The sequence below is a fragment of the Leuresthes tenuis genome, unplaced genomic scaffold (assembly GCF_036924035.1).
Source record: "Leuresthes tenuis unplaced genomic scaffold, fLeuTen1.0.hap1 SCAF_2, whole genome shotgun sequence".
Taxonomy (NCBI): domain Eukaryota; kingdom Metazoa; phylum Chordata; class Actinopteri; order Atheriniformes; family Atherinopsidae; genus Leuresthes; species Leuresthes tenuis.
The window spans coordinates 39,537,469-39,558,997 of NW_027325356.1; the positions used below are offsets into that span (position 1 = coordinate 39,537,469).

The window sequence follows — 21,529 nt, forward strand, 5'->3', positions numbered from 1 at the left end:
TACAGTGACTTGCTGGGAATGGTGTTTTTTGGTATCTTCTACCTAAAATAGTCTTTAAATAAAAGAAAAAAATAGTTTGTTTTTAACTTTCTTTTTTAACTGTCTTCACATGGCAGACTCTTGCTCTCCCTTCTGTCTTCAAGCTGCCACTGGTAGAGCAGACCAGATTTACCTGTTCAAACTTGCTATGTAATATGTGAATTAGCAGATGCTTCTAATGGCTAAAATCTTCAAAGCTTACCTTGTGTTTTATAGAGAAAGGACTTTGTCAAGTCATCAATTCACATTTATTTACATAACTCCCGTGACCAAAACACTGTACATTAAAAAGTAATTAAGGCATCACAATTTTTTTGTAAAGGACAAAAACTTTCAAAAGAATTCAAATTAATAAATAAAGCAAAATAAAGAATTTAACTCTTATAAGGCATTAAAAGTCAAGTAATAAAATACATAAAAATCATAAGTGTTAAAGTCTGCCGAACATGCAGGGGCAGTTGGTTCCATAATTTTGGGGGTAACAGCAAAGAACTGGTCTCCTCTGTGCTCTAATCTTGATCTCGGGACAACTAAAAGCAATTGATCTCTGAGTGATTTAGAAGGCACATGTGATTGTCAGAATAGGTCAGAAAAAAAAAGTGATGAAAAGGTGCTAGCCCATGAAGTGCCTTATAAGTCAATAAAAAATAAGTCTTATAAACAATAAAACCTTAAATTCAATTCTAAAACGTACAGGGAAGGTGAAAGGAACCAAACACTCGGGAGATGTGCTCACACTTACATGCATTTGTTAATAGGTGAACTGCAGCATTATAGATTAACTGCAGCCTTGAAAGGGAGGTCTGGCTAACATCAACATACAGAGAATTACAATAGTCCAGCTGGGATGTGATAAAACCATGAATAAAGTCTTAAATACTAAATGATTTGAACCTAAAAAGGTTTGAATTTAGATAACATCCTCACTTAAGTTAAGAAATTATTTCTGACCACTGACTTGATCTGTTTCTCAAATTTAAAATCAGTGTCAAATAATATCCCAAGATTTCTTTTTTTACAAATGATTTCATATGATGTTTAAGGCTTCCCAGATCCAAATTAGACGCACTACACACACCAGTGGATCTAAAAATCATTATTTCAGTTTTGTTCTTGTTAAAATTCAAAAGTATGTTTTTATGAGAGGGATTCTGACATTGGTTTTAGGAGCTTCATCAGATTAACTGCAGATAAGATACCATATTTACTAGGGAATTATGACTTTGTAAGAGAACAACTTACCAACATCTCATAGACAAGAATTGTTTGTAGTATTTCTTAAGAGGTACCCTCAATGTACTCTTTAATCAGCACTCTCAGTTATTTCAGATTTTTTTTGTGTTGTTAATTTATTTATTAATTTATCAGTAATTCACAGCTACTTTTGAAGCACATCCATATTACCATTCAATTGGTATTTATTTTGGTAGAGCTAGATTTAGAGTTTAAAGAATAATGGAAAATTTATTCTTATCAAACTTTTCAAATATTGTTTTCCATGAAATCACGTTATAGAGTCCCATGTTCCTGATTTTAGTTTGGTGCTCCTCTTTGACCTAATTTAGGACTTTTTGCCAGAAAAATTTAAAATGTTACCTTTAAATTTAAGAAAGATTTGACCAAACTATCACAGATTTAAAGAATGATTGAGAGCCACATGTCAGTCAAAAGCATATTGTTCGAGATAAATAGTCCTAAATATTATACCAAAGTGTCAGTGAAGTGTTTTTAACTGTCACGTTACTATATTCACAATCATGTGCAATCTACAGTTGTTTCCTAATGTGAACATCTTCCATAGCTATTCTTTACCCCATGACTTGCAGAGTAATTGGCTGACACTGGAAGCTCAGCATCCACCGCACTTAATTTTTGAGGCTTCAAAAGTTAGCATATGTGTGACTGTCTTTCTCTATCTCGTTTGTTTTTACACCTCTGTCAAATCAGCAGTTGCAGTGATCAGCCACAAGGGCTTCAATGTCCATGTCTCCATTGGTCATAGCTGCTTATGTGGCATAAGAGGGACCTATATAATATTAGGTAGGGTTTTTTTTAATCATGTCCCTGATCAGTATGTTAAACTGAATTTAATAATACCTAATCAATCCAAAAATGGGAAGTTACTTTCACAGCAAAAAAAATACAAACAAAAATTAATAGCAGTTATCAATCATAACTCATTATAAAAAATGTAAAGTTATTGCTGTAGGTAGAACAATAAACCAAGTGTCATTTAACAAACAACAAACACAGATCAACTAATGGCTCGCTTTGCTGATAGTTTCAACTCCAGTGTTTGTTCACATTGGTTTATTTTCAGTAAATTTAATGAGTAAGTATTTATACTTATTATGGTAAGTATAGTATACATATTTATATTTCATATTAATTTTTGATGACATATATGTCTTATCATATGTCTTAGCAAGATGTCATAATCAACCGATATACTCTTTGTATTTTCCTTTTGTATTTACTGCAGTCTTACATGAAGGTCTTCTCTGCAAACCAAAACCATTCCTCATAAATTGCTGCAGACACAAAATTTATCATTTCACAATTATTATTCACATTTTCATCATTTTACTCCGATGTCATAATATTTTTCTTTGTGACCTCAAATGACGACATTAAATTTTGATTATTTGGCAGTTAAAGTTTACAATACCCCATACTCTAGATGACTCTTGGTCTTTTCCAAAAACACATATAACCAGCTTTGACACCCACTCCAAAGTTCATTGCGCATATTCTTAAAGATAACTCAGATATATGTTTTGTCATGTGTGAAGTCCTCTTCCTGAGAAATATTCAGCACAAACACTTACACATTCCTGACGGCACAAGGCATAACTTGTTATGGAGGCTGTTCACAGAGCTGTGTAAAGGTAAATCCAGACACACACACACACACACACACACACTCTGAGCTGTGTGCACCGAGAGGGGCAGCGTTGATTTAGGGTATTACTCAGACATGGAAGGGGAGAGGGAAAAGAAGGAGAGTCTCCCCTGACGGCATTAGGAGAGCCTCCAGCCTTTGTGATTCCTTTTGATCAAATCTCTGTGAAAGATGAGTGTCATGCCCTCTTCCAGCCAGCTGTGAGGGGACTGCCCTGTGACTCTGAGTTGGTATACATGTGTGTGTCAGTGCGCACGAAAGGGCACGCACACCTCTCTGAGTGCATGTTTGCGTGTGTGTTTTGTTAGCAGGCTGGGGAGGGAGCAGGCAGCTCCTGAGGTGAGAATGCCGAGTGGGAGGATCTCATTCCAGTCCCCTGTGCCCAGTTTTAACACACACACTCAGACACACACATACGGAACATCTTGAGCAGTTTAGAACAAGTCCATTGCAACATTAGAGGAGAGAAAGTAGAGAAGGCATATGTGTATGTGCATCTGTGCAGGAAGAATAAAAGTGACTTGCTTTCTTTTTTTTTCTTTTGAGTGAGTGTGTGTGACTTTGTGTGTGTGTGTGCTTGTGCGTGTGTGTGCATGTGTGAGCATGTGTAAGAGAGAAATAGAGAGGAGAGAGAAAAAGATTGTGTGTCTGTTGTTGAAGAAGACGCTGCCGGGAGTGATGGCTCTTTTGCCTTAGCACTTGTGCAGACAGGAGAGTTGGAGGCAGTTGTTTTGTGGGACGCGCAGAGAATGGCAAACTCCATGGTATCCTTGGAAACATCCAACTAAATGGCAATGGCTGAGGTAAGATAAAGGCTTTTTACCTCTATTTTCAGTCATGTACATGATCATGATGTGTTAAACGAAGACAGATTGGATAGAGTTTTTGTGTCTTAGAGTGGTAGGTTGAGGTAGTGCAGTCATACATTTTGTCTGTATGCTGATTTAGGAGAAATTTTGACATTTTATTACTTGATCAGCATTTATCTGTGGATGATCTGTTGGACAGGGTATCACTGGACATTTTTGTGATTCAAATGTCCAAATTTAGTTCTAGGACATCACAAAAGGGACCACTTTTTGATAACCTTACTTTGAGAAAAAAAAATTGTCCAAAACATTTATTTCTTGTGAGAAGTTTTCAGATTTGAAATGTCCCCCACAGACAAGCATCTCTACAATTTTATCTAAATTAGTCTAAAACTGAATGAATTAAAATTCAAACTAGAAACTATCATTTTAAAACAAAAGCAATTATGGTTAAGAAGTTCACAGTTTTTTTTTAATTAGTTGTTAACTGACAAATCCAGAGACAGTTTATGAGTTATAAACAGTAACAGAACACAAAAGTTACCCCTCTAAAGTTGCACAATCTCTTTTCTATCTCTTTTTTCCCTCTGCTCTACTTGATCTTCTAACTCTATGTTCTGTATTTTACTTTTCAGTTGTCAAGATTAATTCAAATTTGTTCTATATTTCTATTCCATAATGAATTAGTACATATAGATTTAATCATTTTGGACAAAGGGCAACAAATCAACAAAGAGGTGCAAGCCACTCTCCACTCCACTCCTGGGCCTGTTCTTCATCCACCTGACTGTCAGTCAGTCTGTCTGTAGTTAGGGATGCAGAAAAGCCTACACTGATAGCCTCCAGGCCACTGGCCACAACCCATTGGAATGGGTTGAAAGGTGTTATTGCAGTCATAATGTAACAATTACCTGACCTGTCAACCTGTCATTGTAATGACTTTGTCGATAGCCACAAAACACAGGTGTGTCATTACCTGTTGTATGATAGTTCATGTCAAAATGTGGAAAAAAAACATACAAACAGGCTGAACTTTAACTATCGCAACGTGTGGAAAGATTTAAGCTCATGAATAACACCGTGCATGAGGCACAGCTTCCATCTGATTGATAAAAAGAATGAAAAAACAAGCTTTCAATTTTTTAGCTGATTATTTCATGCTACATTGTTTCACCACATATTCAAAAAGCATTTATATATAAGTATGAAACACATTTATTAAGACTATTCGATTGAATCACTCATTCAGGACTGCAATATCTAGAATTATTAAGTCTTCTTTTATTATATATAGATACACAAGGCAACATAGTCAGATGAATTTCTGTAATCTAGCATATTTCATAGCAGTGAAAATAGATGGAATTATATATCTATTTTAAAGTACCAAGACATTTGTAAGACAATTTATATAATTTTTTATTTTTGATTGATTAAAGGAATTCAATATATTTTTCTACCTGATATATTTCATGTTCCTCTACTATGTTTTCTTTTCCAATTTCTGATGAGTGAGAGGCCTTTATTTATAGTGTTTAAGTGTATTTAAGTGTTTTGTGTATAAAAAAGAGTCAGAGATGTGAGCACAAGGGCCCTTTGTGGACTTTTCTCTAATTTCTCTTATTCTTGTAAATTCTATGATATTCCTATCATACTCTTTCTGTCCTATTTGTCTTAATTTTTTATAATTTAGAATTATTTTTCAGTCAACGTCTCTGTTCTAACTTAGTACAGTGGTCAGGAACCTGTACACTTCCTCAGCCTTATTAAGTTCATGATGGTCTGTCCATGAGAGAATGAGGGGTGAAGGATACGTTTGAGTGTGTATCTGCTCCAGCCTTTCACCCCCTTGAGCGTCTCCTTGAGCTATGATCAACCCCTCCTGGCCCCAGCCTACCCCCTTAAAACCCCAATCTCCACACACACACACAGCAGCCACCCTTTAAATCTGCTCTGCGTTGCCACCAAAAGGCTTGTAAGGATTTGTCTGCCAGATGTGACAAGATTGTCAAGAGACAGGCGAGGAGAGAGGAAGATTTGATATTAATCAGAGCATAGCTGGAAGCCAAACTCTTGTACTCAGTGTACTAACATGTTCCCCTCATTTAGTCCCTGTCTTAGCCAAAAACAGAATCTTTCTTAACAGGAAGCAACATACACCAGAAATCCAGCAAAACTTTCACTCACCATGTCCTGTCCCCAACACAAGCTTATTTCTTTGTCTTTTTAGGACTAATTGTATTGCATTGTAATGTTTTCGTAGATAAACAAGATTTTTTCCTCATGGATATACAGGCAAAATGTGTTGTTTTTTGTCTAATTCAGTGTTTTAACATGTAGTGGAACTATTCTAAAGTACCTGCTTATGATTGATCATTGGATGAGTTTGAAATAATGATGTTTTCAATCTGTCTTTGTACTGTATGAACGCTTAATGAACTCACCCAGGCTTTTACTGGTTTTGTCTTCTCCTTTTGAGGACCAATGTGATGTCAAAGAAACACACATATATATATATTTTGTTTAATGTTAGCTGATTTAAAAAATTGAAAGGATGGATTGTGAGCTAAAACTATTTATTCATCTGTCTGTACTAGTTATGCTAAATTTGAAAAATCCAAAAATCAGTGTGAGTTTAGTTCTTAATTTTCATATAATGTCTTTTTTTACATTAATGGAAGCTAGTTAATACAATATAATACTTCATCATAAACAGATGTCCTGCAAATGTAATTACAGTTACCTTTTATAGAATTATTATTTTGAACATTTCTTAATCTGCTGATTATGTCTCAGTTAATCTAATAACATTTTGCAGTTAAAAGTACTTAAACAAGGAACGTATCTAGCACATGATCCAACCTGAGGCTATTTATTTTCCTTTTTTCGTATGTATAATGAAAAATTCAATTGTGTCTTAGAGTTCAATTGTATTTTAAAAAATCATAGGAGATTATTTTTTGTCTGATCAGTAGTCATTTTGGCTGCTGTCAGTAGTTGATTCTAATAAGAGGTGTACTAGCTCTATCACAGAGAAGCCCCTAACAGCTTTATCATTTCCTTGTTGATAATTGAAAAAAAAATCCAAAATATCTACAAGACATGAATCATATTAACTTTAACTGCCAAGTTGTGAGGTTGTAATCTCCTATAAAACTAACTTGTAGGGTCCTCTTTTGATTTCTAATGAATGGGGTTCAAGTTGAAAATCAATGATAACAGTAGTTAATGATAATAATTAACCACTAATGTCATATGTATTCTTATGCAAAAGTGCCATTTCTAAGCAGTTTTCTTTTTTTTTCAGATGAGCTCATGAGGTGTAAAAGTTATATCTACCAGAAATTCTGTGCATGTTTGAAGTTTTCTGTTTTCAGCTAAATGATAATCTGTATAAAAATCAAAAATTGTCTTTGATTGCCTTGTCAACTGCTTCATGATAAAATAATGATAGTAATAAAATCTGACCTTCTCTCATTCAGCAATCTCAGAGCTAGTAGTACTCCCATTATAATTCACTCTTTGACACCAGCACCATTTGTTATGTAAGGCTACTGCTAACTGGTTAGGTTTCCAGCCTAATGAGGAGTTCCTTTGCGTCCCCTTACTGTATCTGTCCAAGCAGCTGTTCACCTCTGTTGATTTTTAAAGTTATGTAGAAAGGTATTTCAGGTGCCTGAGATTGTCAGCTTTCACTCTGCATTTTCTTCATCTCAGACTTTTATCTTTTATTGACCTCACCTTCTTCCTTTTTAATCTCACTTCATGGTCTCTAATCAGCCATCCTACACAACATGATCTGCATGCAGATGTGTTGAAGTGCAACAAATAGATAGCCAGAATAAAAACATAAACATCAAGACTGATCTAAGTTTTCAGATTAGATTAAAAAAATGCTGAGGATTTGCAAAAGTAGTGCTATCAATGCCCTACAAAAAACGACTAAATTGAAAAACTATAGAGAAAAAGACATGGCCATGTAGGTTCTTAGTATCAGGTGCAGAACAGTTACCTGAAAAATGTATTTGTATCCCATAACACTTGCAGATATGTTTTAACATGCTTGAATTCACATCACTTTCTATTATGTTGTTTTGCACCACATACACACACACACACACACGTTTATTTAATGACCAAAAAGAAAAAAGAGGAAAAAGAAGAGTAGACAGCTATATGGCATCCCAAGCCCCAACCCAATCTTTTTCTCTCTGCCTTTGTCACAACATGTATAAATTAAGATGATAACAAGAAGATTAACTGCTCAAAATTAGGTGAAACTCTGAAGTGTTTTTGAAGCAAAAGCTAAGCAATTGATGTTGATTTCTTAGTATCACTGATGCATAACAATGTAGGCACATATCTCAAACACCACACTCCATGTACCTCAAGCACATTACTCTATATAGCATTTTGAAAGTGAAGCCTGTTTGAAAACCGACAGATGGTGTATTCATGCTGTCATTTGTGATTGTAGCAATTGTGTAAAAGAAACAGAAAGAAAAGAGAAAATAAACAGACAAAAAACTAAATGTTCACATTATAAACATGTAAACTCTTTGTATTAATTAGGAAGTATATTTGGGTTGCACGCGCGTGTGTGTATGTGTTTGCAGTGGCAGCAGAGTATATCTTAGACATTAGATAAACTAGACCTTGTTGTGTCTTGGTGCTCTGTATTGTTGGGATTATGTTTCTGAGAGATGAGCAAAGGGGTTTTCCAGTCCAGAGAAAACAATAAAGAGAAAACCAGAGCAAATGAGTAACACAAAAATAAAGGTTACTAAGCTGTTTCAAGGCAAGGTAGCTGCTGTTAACTTCATCACTGGTCAGTTTATTTGCTCAAACAATGAGAGGTTATTGTAAGGTTCCAGACTACAAGGACAAGCTCAGCCTCAAGCTCTGAGGGAATGACTGACTAAATAAGGAGGAGGAGGCTGCGTACCCATCCACCCACACTTTCTTTCTTTCTCTGCCTGTGGTGAGGGAGTGAATTCCAACAAGGAGCCAAGCATGCAGCTCATGTATACTAAAACTCAACTGATCATGCATTATAGATGCAGAGGGAGAAAGTGCCGTATCATAGCCACCCAAAGGTTTTCAGCATGTACCACTAACAACAGTGTCTTTGATCACAAAGCTGATGATGCTTTTCCCCCTGTTCCTGGTGCATAAATAATATTTTTTTCCAAGTCAGAGATAATAAGAAGTGCAGTCATTTTTTGTGTATCAGTGTGCGGGAATTTTCTCTCAATTTTCTCCCTGCTGAATCAGCAGCTAGTCATTAAACTAGGCTTATTATAGCCACGGACTGATTTTGAGTCTTTGTGTTTTGGTCCAATAACTCATCTTTCCAACGTCATCCTGATATGTCTTCAAAATGATTTTCACAATTCACAATTCAGAATTCACAAGCCAATAAGTTTATAGAATGAATCAGCATGTATGTGTTTTATTGAGACAAATTTGGTCTACTGATAAGAAAATTCACTCCTGAAATTCCTCCACTTGTTCGTCCATCTCCATCTATGAAATTTCCTTATCAAGTAGTAAGTGAAGTCTTTTTTGTGCTTTAGTTGGTATTTGGAAAGTTGAATCAACTGCTACCATTTTTAAACAACTCTTGCATTGGCATGGTAACTCATCATGTCAGATATTGAAAAGGGTTGAAATATGAGAAGAATCCACTCAGGCAGCTTCCAAACCAGTGCAGGGAAATCTTTGAAGTCAATTTTGCTACTTCAATTTTTTTCAAAAATACACATAATATGACTGGTGCAACCGCAACTTGCTGACACTAATGATTATTATTTCAAACATCACTCCTTTTCAAGCATGGGTCCTCCACCTGGGAGCTTGAGGGTTATATACAGTATCTCAGGTGTTCCTCGAGCAGTGCTTTTCTGGACAGAGATCCATGATGGTTTTTTCCGGGGATCTGTTGGAGCCACTTTCCCAGTTTGTTGGTCACAGCCCCCAGTGGTCTGATTACCACTGGTACCAATGTTGCCTTCACTTCCCACATCCTTTAAAGTTCCTCCTTCAGCCTTGGTATATTTCAAGCTTCTTACTTCTTCCTGATGTTGCTGTTACATGTAATTACCACATCTACCACTAGTGCATTCTTTGTATTGAATGCATTTGTCGACCACCAACAATGTCTGGTTGGTATGACACCACCAGTTTATGGGTCTGGATCATGAATTCCTATAGGATCTTAGCTCTGTCATTTTCCGCTACTTTTTGAGGGATCATCCACTTTATCTTTGGGACTTCAAACCCATATTTGTCACACATGTTTCTGTACACTATTACTGCCAGTTTCTATGGCATTCCATGTGTGACATACCTGTCTTCATCTTACACCTTGTTAATATGTGCTGGATTGTCTAGGTGCCTACAGCTGGGGTCCTGTCTGGTGGCCTCTATGGCTCTTGTGCTCAGGGCCTGTTCTTTAGCTACCATGATTAGTGCCTCTGTACTGTCTTTCAGACCAGCCTTTTCCAGCCAGTGCTAGGACTTCTCGATATCAGCCACTTCTTCAATCTGTCGGTGGTACACGCCACATAGAGGCCTATCCTTCCATGATAGTTCATCCTCTTCCTCCACTCCTTCCTTAGGTTTCAGCTGCCTGAGGCACTCACTTAGCAGTTCATCACTGGCGGCCATCTCTCCGATATATTCCTGGATCTTTGTTGTTTTGTTCAGGCTAGTGGCTCTGATGCTCACTCCTTCTGCTTAGTGTACAGTATTAGGGGGCTGGACTTGAGGTGAAACCCTTCATGCATCTTGAGGAGCTTTCTGTTCTTGATATCAGTGGTTTCTATCTCCTCCTTTGGCCAGGTTATTATATCCATGGGGTATCTGATGAGTGGCAGGGTGTATGTGTTGATGGCTCAGACTTTGTTATTCTCATTCAGCTTACTCTTCAGGACCTGCCTTACTCTTTGTAGGTACTTGGATGTGGCTGACTTCCTTGCAGCTGCTTAACCCTCTGAGGTCTACGATCACGCTGGCGTGATCAGATCGCATGACGTCATTGCACCTCAGACCCCAGAGAGTTAATGGTTCCCATTTGCGTGTGGGAACCCAAGATGTTTGTAGTTGTCTTGAACATCTGCTATGATACTTTCTGGTAGTACCACTCTTTCACTTGGCCTTAGCCTTTTGCAGTATTCATTCTGACACATTTTTCTACTCTGAAAAACCTTCCAAAGCCCTGAATATCCTGGTGAGTTAATGTCTCACTCAGTCTTGGCATACAGGTTGATGTTGTAACCCATGTAGAGGAAGTGGTTGATGGTTGCCCCACTTGGAATGGATATCTATAGCCACTCTTTGTGATGATGTGGCTGAGGGCATTTGGGCCTATGCAGAACAGCAGCGATGACAGAGTATCTCCTTGGTAGATGTAGTACCTGAAGGTAACTTGAGCCGTTGGTGTTGAGTTGGCCTCCAAGGTTGTCTTCCACATTCTCACTGAATTCTTGATGAAGGCTCTTAGTGTCCTATTGATTTTTAAGAGTTCCAAGCATTCCAGTATCCATGTATTTGGAATTGAGTAGTATTGAGTTGTATTGAGACTTTGTTGTAGTCAGTTGAATAGAACTGCCCCCTTTCTGGTCTTTCATGATCAGGACTGTCCGACCTTAGGTTAACCAGACTTGACTGGTCCCATCTATTAACAGCTAATTCATTTGTGCTGCTAAGTGTTCATGGAGTGCACTTTTCTGTACTGCTGTCTTGGCCAGCACACTCTCTCACATTCTCTGCACATTCTTGTAATAATTTTATTCCAACAATGTGAGATTCAGTGTCATCAGTATGTCCTGATCCCCCATTACCTTATTAATCTGGGCAAAGTTTTAGGCATGGGTTATATGGAGGCGTGCCCTGACTGAGAATCTAACCAATGATCTTCTGTTCCATGTAAACACACACACACACAAATGTATATGTATAAATGTGTGTGTATGTGCATAATATCAGATATTATAGACATTATCTGCAGGCACAAAAAAGAAAGGATTCATGTTGTATTATTGTTTATTCTATATTTAATCTTAATTTAAGTTACATGAGAATAAAATTTGCAAATGTACATCTTATGTAAATTTCTGATGTTTTTCCTCTTTTCTTTTTACAAATGATGGTCATTACTATCATTTACAGGCTATCTGCTGCACTTCGGTGAACTGTAACTGTGACAACTTCAAGCCTGGGAAGCTGAAGAGGAGACAGTGTGAAAATTGCAAGCATGGATGGGTAGCACATGGTAAGAGCTCAATTGAAAGTTTACTCTTACAACGCAAAGTTCATATTGTCTTATTTGTATTATTGTACTGTTGTTATAGTTTCTCCTTAAAGTTGTTCCTTAAAGTTTGTCAGAATAGTTAGCACCACAAAATGGGGTCAATTCAACCTTGTAACAGAAATCTCTAATTTTAGAGATTTCAGAAAATACATGGGAGAATCATTTTGACTCATTTTTCATTCATAAATTGTATTTGTATTTCTTCTGTTTCTCTTATGTACTTCTCTATACTTTTTTTATCTAATCCAGTAAATTCTGACTCATTTATTCTAGCACTGAGCAAACTGAAGGTACACCATATGTACCAAAGCAGCCAGGTGGAGATTGTGCACTCCAACGTGGTGTTCGATATCGGCAGCTTGATGTTGTATGGTACGCAAGCCATACCAATCCGCCTCAAGATTCTCCTGGATCGCCTTTTCTCTGTCCTTAAGCAGGAGGAAGTCATCCAAATCCTTAATGCACTTGACTGGACACTGCAAGACTACATACGGGGATATGTGCTCCAGGTGAGCCTTTGGAAAAGACACTTCCAAGTACTAATGTATTCTTTAGAACTACATTGTATTATATTCTTACACCGCATCCAGAGTGTCTTTCTGAACACTGGTACCGAAAAGTTTAATATTCAAAGAAAGGCTGTATACAAAATCTTCTCATTATATAGTGGACTACATTGTGAGTTTGTAACATGTAGAGTTGACTCAAAGTACCTCACAATACACTGTGAAAAGTAGTACAGATCAATGGTCACTTATCTAGAAAATATATGCCATAATGCATTGCACCATACAAAAGATTGCTTATGTTCAAGCTGACCCGCAGCAGCACTAAAACCTAATTTCTTCATGACAAAACCTCATCTTTATAATAATGATATATTTTTTGCAAGAAATAATTCAAGATATTTTCAACTAACATTTCTTAGCTATATCAATTTGTAAACCAAACCAGTTATTGCTTAATTTATTGAGATAAATTTGTATAAAATACTCAAGCTTTGTTTAAAAGTCTTCCTTCAGTATGAAGCCTACCACATAAACATTTTTGTAAAATACTGTTATTTGCTGCCAAGAGGGAAACATAAAGACCTTTGGATAAAGTATTATACTGAAGACATTTCTTTGCAAAAATGACCTGGATGCAGTAATTGTGTGCAGCACAGTAAGGTTGTTTTGTCAGTTATTTGTCACTTAACCATAACATTGTAACAGTATAAAATCCATAATAAACATCTGTGCTTGCTGGTAGTATCTGACATCTTTTTGTACAGCTTGAGATCCTGTAAAGAAGTTCTGAGTCCACAAAACTGCTTGTGTTCAAATGACAGTTTAAAGTTCTAATGTAGACAGCTTGAGCTGTGTTATACAAAGTCGAAGTTGTGCTTAAAACATCCTGAATCATGCTCTGTTGATAACATAAAATGGAATTATTCTTCTCTTCTGAATATCAGAGTGAAATCCGCCATAATCTTTAGCGTTGTCTTTGTATATTTAATTACTGATTATTCACACAGATCCAGAAGGTATTTTGTTTAACTGTTTCCAAGGTTATAAAGCACTACAAATATCCATTGACAGTGTCTTTACACAATGAGTTTATGCATAGTATTGAGATGAAGGTCATCTATGTTTTGGAAACACTCCAAGCCCATGATTTAAATGACTGCAGTTAAGTGTGTAGAATTTAGGGAAATTGACTTTGAACTGTACAACATTTATATGTGTGTATAGTGAGGGTACAAGGCATCCACCTACTGAAAGATAGAGAAATTAAAGTAGAAGCATTTCTGCTTTATCAAACATAGGATTGTCCACTGAAAACATGATTATGCAGCCTGAGAGCAGGTGAGAAGAAGATCATTTCTGAGGAAGATGAGGGATGAGGAGGAGGCAGAACCGGAGTGAGGAAACCATGGCTAAATACAAATACAGCTAAAAAAATTAAGGGAACACATAACAACACAATGTAACTCCAAGTCAGTCATACTTCTGTGAAATCAACCTGTCCAGTTAGGAACCAACACTGATTGTGAATCAATTTCACCTGCTGTTGTGCAAATGTAACAGACAACAGGTGGAAATGGAAGGCAGTTAACAAGACAACCCCTTTAAAGGAGTGATTCTGGAGGTGGTGACCTCAGACCATTTCTCTGTTCTCACCCTTTCTGGCTGATGTTTTGGTCACTTTTACATTTTGTCAGTCCTCTCACACCTGGAGGTAGCATGAAGCAGTGTCTACAACCAACAGAAGTTGCTCAGGTTGTGCAGCTCATCCAGGATGGCACATCAATACGAGCTGTGGCAAGAAGGTTTGCTCTGTCTCTCAGCACAGTGTCCAGAGCATGGAGGAGATACCAGGAGACAGGCCAGTACACCAGGAGATGTGGAGGGGATCGTAGGAGGGCAACAACCCTGCAGCAGGACCACTACCTCCTCTTTTGTGCAAGGAGGAACAGGAGGTGCACTGCCAGAGCCCTGCAAAATGTTCTCCAGCAGGTCACTAATATGCATGTTTCTGCTCAAACTGTCAGAAACAGACTCAATAAGGTTGGTATGAGGGCCTGTTGTCCACAAGTGGGGCTTGTGCTTACGACCCAACACTGTGCAGAGCGATTGGCATTTGCCTGAGAACACCAAGATTGGCAGATTCACCATTGGTGCCCTGTGCTCTTCACGGATGAGAGGAGGTTCACACTGAGCACATGTGACAGACGTGACAGAGTCTGGAGACGCCATGGAGAACATTATGCTGCCTGCAACATCCTCCAGCAGGACTGGTTTGGCGGTGGGTCAGTAATAGTGTGGGAAGGCATTTCTTTGGAGGGCCGCACAGTCCTCCATGTGCTAGCCAGTGGTACCCTAACTGCCTGGGTTCCTTCTGCTGCATGACAATACTAGGCCTCATGTAGCTGAATTGTGTCTGCAGTTCCTGCATGATGAAGGCATCAGTGCTATGGACTGGCATGCCTGTTCCCCAGTCCTGAATCTGGGATATCATGTTTCATCCACCAAAGTCACGTTGCACTACAGTCCAGCAGTTGACTGATGCTTTAATAAAGGTCTGGGAGGAGATCCTCCAGGAAAATAACCACTGCCTCATCGGGAGCATGCCCAGGCGTTGTAGGGAAGTCATTCAGGCATGTGGTGGCCACACACACTACTGAGCCTCATTTTGATTTGTCTGGAGGAATTTCCACTGAAGTTGGATCAACATGTAATGTGATTTTCCACTTTTATTTTGGTTATGATTCTAAATCCAGACCTCCATGGGATAATAATTTTGATTTACATTGGTCATTTTTGTTATTTTGTTCTCAACGCATTCTACTATGTAATGAATTGCAACTTTCAACTGTAATATTTCATTCACTGAGATCTAGGTAGTGTTATTTTAGTGTTCCCTTTATTTTTTTTTGAATAGTGCACAATTAGTGTATGGGAATGAGATGCCAATAAGTTTGTCCGCCATAAGCCTTGAAGGCCAATAACTTATTTTTGAAACCCTGATGAACCAGACCACCTTGTTACTGTGTTACCATCTGCTCAGGGAAGTTTCCAAACTGCACAGGGTAGATTTGTAAATATTATGTCTTTTGCTCCAGATTTCGACTCAAGCCATTGCCAAGCCAGCTGAAGCGTAGGCTGCAGGCACTTTGTCAGCACAAGATCTCCCTTCAATTACCACATAATCAAGTATTCAAGTTAGGCTACGTTTAATTCATGTTAGCTCGTCCAAGGGTGAAGGGTGGATATCTTCAACAGATATCCAACGAATGCTCTGTGATTAAATATTGATCACAGTTATGGCACATCGCTGCTTCTCACTTTCAAAGACCTGCAAACTCACATGTGATTACTGCTGGGCTTAGGGAGACAACCCACTTGATCAATGTGATGTGCTTTCTGATCATCCCTGATTTATTACATGCGCATGTAGTATGCTATGCACAGCTTTATTTTAGCAAACATTAAGAAGTGTGTATATGAGTGTATGTGTCTAACAATGTGAACACAGACATGCGTTAGTGCGTGTGTGCATGTGTGTGACTTCTAAACCAGGGAATGAATAAAAATGACCTGTGAGATTAATGTTTGTCTGTATAACAAGGGTTCTTAGGCTTTTGCACTACCCACCTGTATTAACACTCCTTTAGATTACTTTATTTAGCCGCCCTGTCAATCTGTTTCATAAGGTGTGTCACATAACCTATTCAGTGAATATGTATGAGGAATCCAACTTGAAATTGCTGTCTCCTCTTTTCCTTTTCACTTTACTTATATTTATTAATGTACTTCATAAACTTTCCTCTCTTCTTGCCTGTAGGATGTAGCAGGGAAGGTGCTGGACCGTTGGGCCATCATGACATTTGAAGAGGAGATTGCCACACTGCAGCAGTTCTTGCGTTTTGGTGAAACTAAATCCATAGTGGAGCTTATGACGTTACAGGACAAAGAGGGACAAGCAGTGTTGGTTCCTAGCACCCGCACCAGCTCAGATATCCGCACATTCATTGAGCGCAATACTCCATGCACTGCTGTCAACTTCTCTTCATCAAAAGTTGATAAGATAAGCAGCAATAGCATGCACCACTTTGAGAACTTTGTCAATAGCATGGCTTTCATGCTTCCATTCCAGCTGTTAGGCACTGTGCAGACACCATTTCTGGGATCATCAACAGGGCCATTGCAACGGAAGAACCAGCAACACCAAAAGCAGCCATGTGATGTTTCAGTGGAACACCAGAGTCCGAAACAAGATGATCTAGGGAGAGACAGTCTAAGAAGGGAAAATCCCCTTCCTCTTGCAAATCCTTCAAAGAGCAGCCTTCTAGGTTGTAGGTCCATCTCATTCACTGCTGATTTAGACTGCAGTGGAGAAAAGCAATTGGACAGCCTTATGACCAGCACAAAGATTGAGACCGAGGACTTCTCACCTAGTGACAACTATTCTGATGGACCTTCCACACCATGCACACCATCCATGAGCTCCGATGTCACACAAATGTCACCTGAGACAAAGGTGCGCTCTCTGGGGAATGGCAGTGGAGGGGTCTCAGGGAGCGGAAGCTCGCTGAAGAAGGGTCGTGTATTTTGCAATGCTTGTGAGAAGACATTTTATGACAAAGGCACACTGAAAATCCACTATAATGCAGTGCACCTAAAGATTAAGCACAAGTGTACCATCGAGGGCTGCAACATGGTCTTCAGCTCACTGCGCAGTCGCAATCGCCATAGCGCTAACCCAAACCCTCGGCTACACATGCCCATGAACAGAAACAACCGAGACAAAGATCTACACGGTGGCTTGTCTGCTGATGAGAGCTCTCAAGGGGAGAATAGGCATGAATATAACAATCCCATTTCCAACTTCTCTGCAGAAAGCCATAAGTCAGTGCCAAGTTACATGGTAAGTCATGTGGAGACTGGCCCAAAACTCAATAACTCATTCCCCACCACTAGCCAGAGTGGTATCCTCTTCTCTAACTTAAAAACGGTACAGCCGGTCTTGCCTTTCTACAGAAGCATGGTATCCCCAGAAGAACTTGCCAACACCCCAGGAACCTTACCTTCCCTTCCTCTTTTGTCATCTTCTGTACCTGTCAAACCCACCACGAGACCTGAACTCTGTATAATGGACCACATACCTAAGAAAAAGTCTCGTAAGTCAAGTATGCCAATAAAGATAGAGAAGGAGATGGTAGCACAAGATGAGCAGGTGGATAAGGGGTGCAGCTCTGAGGATGAGGTTTCTTTACAGGGCAGGGATAAAGACAAGTGTACTGGTTGCCAAGCAGAGGAGCTTATGTGTACAAAACAGTCTGGGGAACCGATGAAGGCGAGAGAAGCTTACACTGGTGAAGACAATGAATGGAACGTTACCAAACATTTGATGGATCAAACGTCAGATAAAGACACGATTAAGAGGGAAAACAAAGATTATGAGCCAAGGCAAACTGAAACAGGGGTCATCACCTACACATCATCCCCACTTGAAAACAGGCCGATAAAGAACTACTGTGACGATTTACTTTGTCAGGAATCCAATGGTTGTGAGGACAGGGAAAACAGAGAAAATATAAAGTCACTGTCTGCATCTGATAAGATTTCAAATCTCATAAGGGACGAAGGTGACCACAGGCTAAATCATGCAGCTGATCTCCAGCTCACAGATAGGGGTGGACTTGATGGTTGTGAAAATGATTATGCTTTACAGCTGTTTCACCTTGACACCAATGTTGACCTGCCACACCACTGTGACATATGCAGTAAGACCTTTAAAAACCCTTACAGCGTGAAGATGCACTACCAAAATGCCCACTTGAAGGAGATGCACATGTGTTCGGTGGACGGCTGCAATGCTGCCTTTCCCTCCCGCAGGAGCCGAGACAGGTGCCAGATTTTCTTCATGTTCTAATCAAAGTTGTCAGATGAATACAATTTACACTTTCAGAAGAGACTAAACTTTAAGATTTTGGTTTGGTGATTTTGGCAATTAACTGAGGGTTTCACAGTAGGCATCCCTTCTCAGGTCACTAATCAGCACTCATATGCCACTGAAACATATAGATTTGTTAACAGAAGGAACTGAAAAACAGATGCACTAGTTTAGTTAGAATATAAACAACAGACTCTTGTGCCCATAAGGTTAAACAATACTCTTTCTTCTTGTAACTAAAAGAATTTGTTTTAATCTACCCACATATTGACAGGGTTTTGCATGCACAGCACAGGGTTTCATCCAATTGTGCATAGCAATAATAATTATTATAAAAAACATCTTCTTGTGTTGTTTTAAAGTGTGATTGATGCACAGTGTGATTTTGAATGTTTTTGATCTACAGACACAGTGCAAATTTGAATCTGCACCACAAGCTGCTGACCAAAGACTCACTAAGATCGGCCAACACCATCTATTCACCCTCATCACACTGCAGAGACAGAGATTCTGTTGGCCTGGGTTACTGCCAAGACCAATGGGACAGAGATTTACCTAACCAAGATCCAACCAGTCACACCTCTGTCACCATCCAAGGACACAACCGCATGGGGTTGGTGTTTCCTATGAATAAAATGCCTACTGCACCAGACAGTACTGAGGTATCTGCCTTAGGAGACATGGAGGGACTAGGAGAAGAAGGAGAAGGTGGTGGGCATGGGGATGATGGGGCAGTTCTGGACCTGAGCACCTCTACCTCTGACCTGCCCCGTGGTAACAGCAGTGTTCAGTCTTCCTGGGACTCAGATGGAGTGGGTAGTGAGGAAGGGAAGCTGCCTCCTATGGAGGACAGTGATGAGAGCTGTGATGGAATTGGTGTAGGGAGACAGGGGAGTGAAGATTTGGCACTTGAGGGAGAGAAGAACCTGGGCTGTTATGGCGGAGGACAAAATGGGCTTCAGGGAGGTGTGGGTGGATCTCCAATAACATGCCACATCTGTCAAAAGGTGTACAGCAACAAGGGGACATTCAGAGCTCATTACAAGACTGTTCATCTACGATTGCTTCACAAATGTAAAGTCCCTGGCTGCGATACATCCTTCTCCTCTGTAAGAAGTAGAAACAGACACAGCCAGAATCCAAACCTCCACAGGAACCTATCTGCTACGTCAGGTGCCACAGTACACAAAGAGTAAGACTTTGAACTCAAATGCCAACAACTTTTTTTATTTTCTTTTTGGGGCACAAAGAGAAGACAAACCGATCATCACTTTTTAAATTAACATCTTAGTCCTCTCAGTTACACCATTTGGAATAAACTAGAGCAAAAGTAAAGGAAATACAGATAGGATGCCATTTGTTATCTCAAATGCACTTACTTTTGTAAAAAAAAAAAAAAGAAAAAAAAAAGCTTTTTCTGCAGTTCAGAGTGGATAAATCATCTGATAATCATTTGTCAGTCTTTAGATATTAAAACCTAATAACAATCAAAATATATGTCTGTGGGATAATTTGTACCTTAACTGGGTCAATGCATAACTGGGTTAATGCATGGTATTGATGTTATTTTATTCATCCCAGTTCAGTCCTTAAACATTTCATGCATATGGAATATTTTTTTCAGTTGTTTTTCCAAGTGACAGTTGAATCATGAAACTTATGCAAGTGATGTTTTGAAACGTTTTTGTTGTCAGATGTCTACATCTTCTCAGTGAAGCTGTGTATACTGAATTTATCAAATGCAATTGTGAAGTAGCTTCAACATGTGCCATTTCATGCATTTGAACAATGGATTTAAATAAGAGTTTTTGCTGAAAAATATAGTGTTGTGAACGTGACCAGTAAGTTATTGTATGGCGTCATACGATCTTTCTTTATTGTTCTATTTGTACTTTCTATCATACTGTTAATGCTGACCAAAGATTTTTCCCAGTTCACAGGTGTGAATAAAAACCTCTTGTAAGGAGTACCCAGTATTAAGGGGTTTGCCAAGACTCTGCTCATCTATTTTGTGATTAAACAGCTGTATAAAGATGTGGACTTGAAATTAGGAAATACTATTTAAAAAAAAAGATTAAAGGGATGAAAAAAAACATCCAGAAATTGGTGTTCTATCTGTTGTCAACTCATTGGACTATACTTGATTAAGGCACAGATTGCTCTTGTATTGTTTGTGTTGTCTTGCAGTAACCTGACTGACTGGAAAACCAGCATAAAGATGCTGTATCTGGAGGCTAGAAGCATGTTCTGTGAAAGAGTCGAACACTGATAATAATGATGAAAATAAAAGGTGTTTATAATAGGGACCACACAGATATGCAGATATGCAATTGTATATTCTGTGAACAGGATTACTTGTTATCTCTAAGAAAGCTATATATATATATATATATATATATATATATATATATATATATATATATATATATATATATATGTATGTATATTTTCTCCCTTTTTTCCTTTTAAAATAAATAATGAGAACATTGTCTTGTACATCTCTGATCATTTCACAATGGTGTAATGTCTTGCTTACTCTGTATTTCACATATTTTTTCTTTCTAAGTTGAAATCCAAGGCACAGATTTAAATTTCCATTTGTATGTTGTTTGGATTCACTAAAAAAAGAGACAGAGAAAAAGATGAAAAACTAATACTTGTCAATAGATGTTCACATGTCTTTTGAATTAATGTTACAATACCCATTCTAATAGAATATGTTTTCAGATTCCTTTCCATTGGTTTTATATAAATTAAGAAAGCATGAAATAAACATGATCTGGCCCTCATATATTGGTCTATACAGTGTTTGTAGAGCTTATGAGCCACATAAACACCCACACAGACGCACACACATCGGCACAGACAAACAAATGTAAAAGGAAAGCAAGAGCTAACGCATAGGTATAGAGATGAGCAGACTTCTCTGGAAACTTTCAACATCACAAGACAGTGACATATAATTTAAAGGGCTTAGTATGAAAAATTATCTTTTTGTGTTCAAGAACATATATTTGATGGTCTACC

The 21,529-nt window shown here is 38.4% G+C and overlaps 1 protein-coding gene across 1 annotated transcript; it reads left to right on the forward strand.

Moving 5' to 3' along the window:
• Nucleotides 1-3,340: 3,340 nt before the first annotated feature.
• On the forward strand, nucleotides 3,341-20,890 carry bnc1 (basonuclin zinc finger protein 1). The gene is made up of 5 exons (XM_072381057.1): nucleotides 3,341-3,744; nucleotides 11,923-12,025; nucleotides 12,338-12,573; nucleotides 16,391-18,456; nucleotides 18,909-20,890. Exons 1-5 carry the CDS (start codon nucleotides 3,730-3,732, stop codon nucleotides 19,696-19,698), a joined length of 3,210 nt encoding a protein of 1,069 aa, XP_072237158.1. The 5' UTR covers nucleotides 3,341-3,729; the 3' UTR covers nucleotides 19,699-20,890.
• The last annotated feature ends 639 nt before the right edge of the window (nucleotides 20,891-21,529 follow it).

Bases quoted from the DNA above. Each gene is read 5' to 3' on its own strand.
- bnc1 (XM_072381057.1), top strand. The intron at 12,026-12,337 runs GTAAGAGCTCAA...CATTTATTCTAG, and splicing joins GCATGGATGGGTAGCACATG to CACTGAGCAAACTGAAGGTA. The intron at 18,457-18,908 runs GTGCCAGATTTT...TTTGATCTACAG, and splicing joins TCCCGCAGGAGCCGAGACAG to ACACAGTGCAAATTTGAATC.